The sequence below is a fragment of the Perkinsus marinus genome (assembly GCF_000006405.1).
Source record: "Perkinsus marinus ATCC 50983 genomic scaffold scf_1104296956824, whole genome shotgun sequence".
Taxonomy (NCBI): domain Eukaryota; phylum Perkinsozoa; order Perkinsida; family Perkinsidae; genus Perkinsus; species Perkinsus marinus.
The window spans coordinates 1-1,797 of NW_003207352.1; the positions used below are offsets into that span (position 1 = coordinate 1).

The 1,797-nt window shown below is 49.9% G+C and overlaps 1 protein-coding gene across 1 annotated transcript; it reads right to left on the minus strand.

The window, feature by feature from the left end:
- Positions 1 to 802: 802 nt before the first annotated feature.
- On the minus strand, positions 803 to 1,756 carry Pmar_PMAR024311 (sphingomyelin synthetase, putative; the record flags this gene model as incomplete). The annotated part of the gene is made up of 1 exon (XM_002775053.1): positions 803 to 1,756. The coding sequence occupies one exon, from the start codon at positions 1,754 to 1,756 to the stop codon at positions 803 to 805; it is 954 nt and encodes a 317-aa protein (XP_002775099.1).
- Positions 1,757 to 1,797: the final 41 nt, after the last annotated feature.

Consider the following 1,797-nt stretch of genomic DNA (forward strand, 5'->3'; position numbering starts at 1 on the left):
CACCAGCAAAGTAAAGAGGCCCCAGAAGAGGCCGAAGAGCCTCGAGGCAATCGACGAGGTATAGTCCCACCAAACCATTGTAGCAAGTGTGACAGATATGGAGTGACCCGAATAGAATACGTCTGCACAAGTGTGGGCAAGACCAAATGGGACCAACAGAATCGAGATCAAGGGGTGGTCCCAATCCAAGATCGCCTTGCAACTAGCGTCCGGGTTGGGCAGCTGAGTCATGGGAACACTAAGAGCTCTCCCAGTGTACCCTATTGCCCCTAATAGCAATGTGCGCTTTAGAACAATAGTGGCTTGGTTGAAGTTGAATTTAACAAATACCATCACGGCCGCTCCCAAGACGCAAAGTGTCATACAAACGTCGGGTATACGGACGCCGTGGAAGTCACTCGAAACATAAGGCAGTAGTTCAAAGCCTATATCAGGTAAAGGGGACGATGCTTCCATTAACGAGCCAGTTCGGTGGTCCCGAGGCCAGTACCTGTCCGCTCTGTACTGGGCCCACACGTCTACTATGCAGTTGAGCAGGAGGGCCGCTGTACATGCTACTACTGCTAGTAGTAGACGACACACTGACATAGGGAAGGACGAAGCCAATGAGCTCCTGATACAAACTGAAACCCACCTATTTGTTATATTACTCGATACTTAGCAGATTGCCAGAAAATGCTACTATACGAAAACCTATCTCTGGAATAGTGCAGCATATTGTTATCGATAATGGGGTAGAAGTTCATATAAGCATTAACTTACAGAGCGACACGCGACCATATTACACAGAGTTGCCAGAAACTCACAATGGCTTATAGCCATGAACGTGATGTTGTTGCTGCCCTCGGTCATCAGCATCATCGCTGCAGATCACCCTACCCCACACAATACGGGGCTCATCATAGAGACTCCAAGGCACTATTCCAGCAGGGGATGCGAGCTGGAGATGCATTGGTCTATGGTCCTTCTCAATGTCAATAAGCAACGGATCATGCTGCGAATCGTTGGTCAACTGGATTGACATACTGGTGACACTGGACTCTGAAGTGCCTCGGCCGTCCCTGTCTTCTATAAAGGAATCCATCTCCCAAAACATATAAAAACTCGAGTTAAGGACAACTGCCGGCACTGTGAGGCCGAAGTGGTAAAGACGCCATAGAATTACAGTGAGCCCAACACCGTAGAGAACGTCGAGAGTATAATGGAAATGTGTACATACAATTATCAACAGGGCCACGAGACTGAGCAGAAAGCCGAAGATCCGCTCCTGCACTGAGGCAGTATAGTCTACCCAGAACATCATACTCAATGTGATAGGTATCGAATGACCAGAATAGAAAACATCAGCGCAAGTGTGGGACAAACCGAACGGCATCAACATTACTGACCAGAACATGCTGCCCTCAACGAGGTGGGGTACGCATCGCATGTCTGGACTAGGTAGCATGGTGATGGGCACAGAGATGGCCCGGCCTAGGTAGGAGGCTGAGCTCAAGAGGAGCACTCGCTTTAGCACGATGAAGGGATGTCCCGGCTTGGACCCTGCGAATGCTCGGACCACTGCGATGCCCATCACAATGTTCATAGACACATCTGCTAGACTGAAGCCGAAGATGTCGTTGGGAATATAAGGGAGTAATTGGAAGCCTAGATCGGGCAGGATTATGGGGTCTTTGACCTGACCAGTGACAGGGTCTCGTGGCCATGACCTACCAGCTCGATACTCCACCCAGACGTTCACCACTGAGTTCAGCATCATGGCCGCGACCCACACTGCGATGGTGGGGTATATACGGT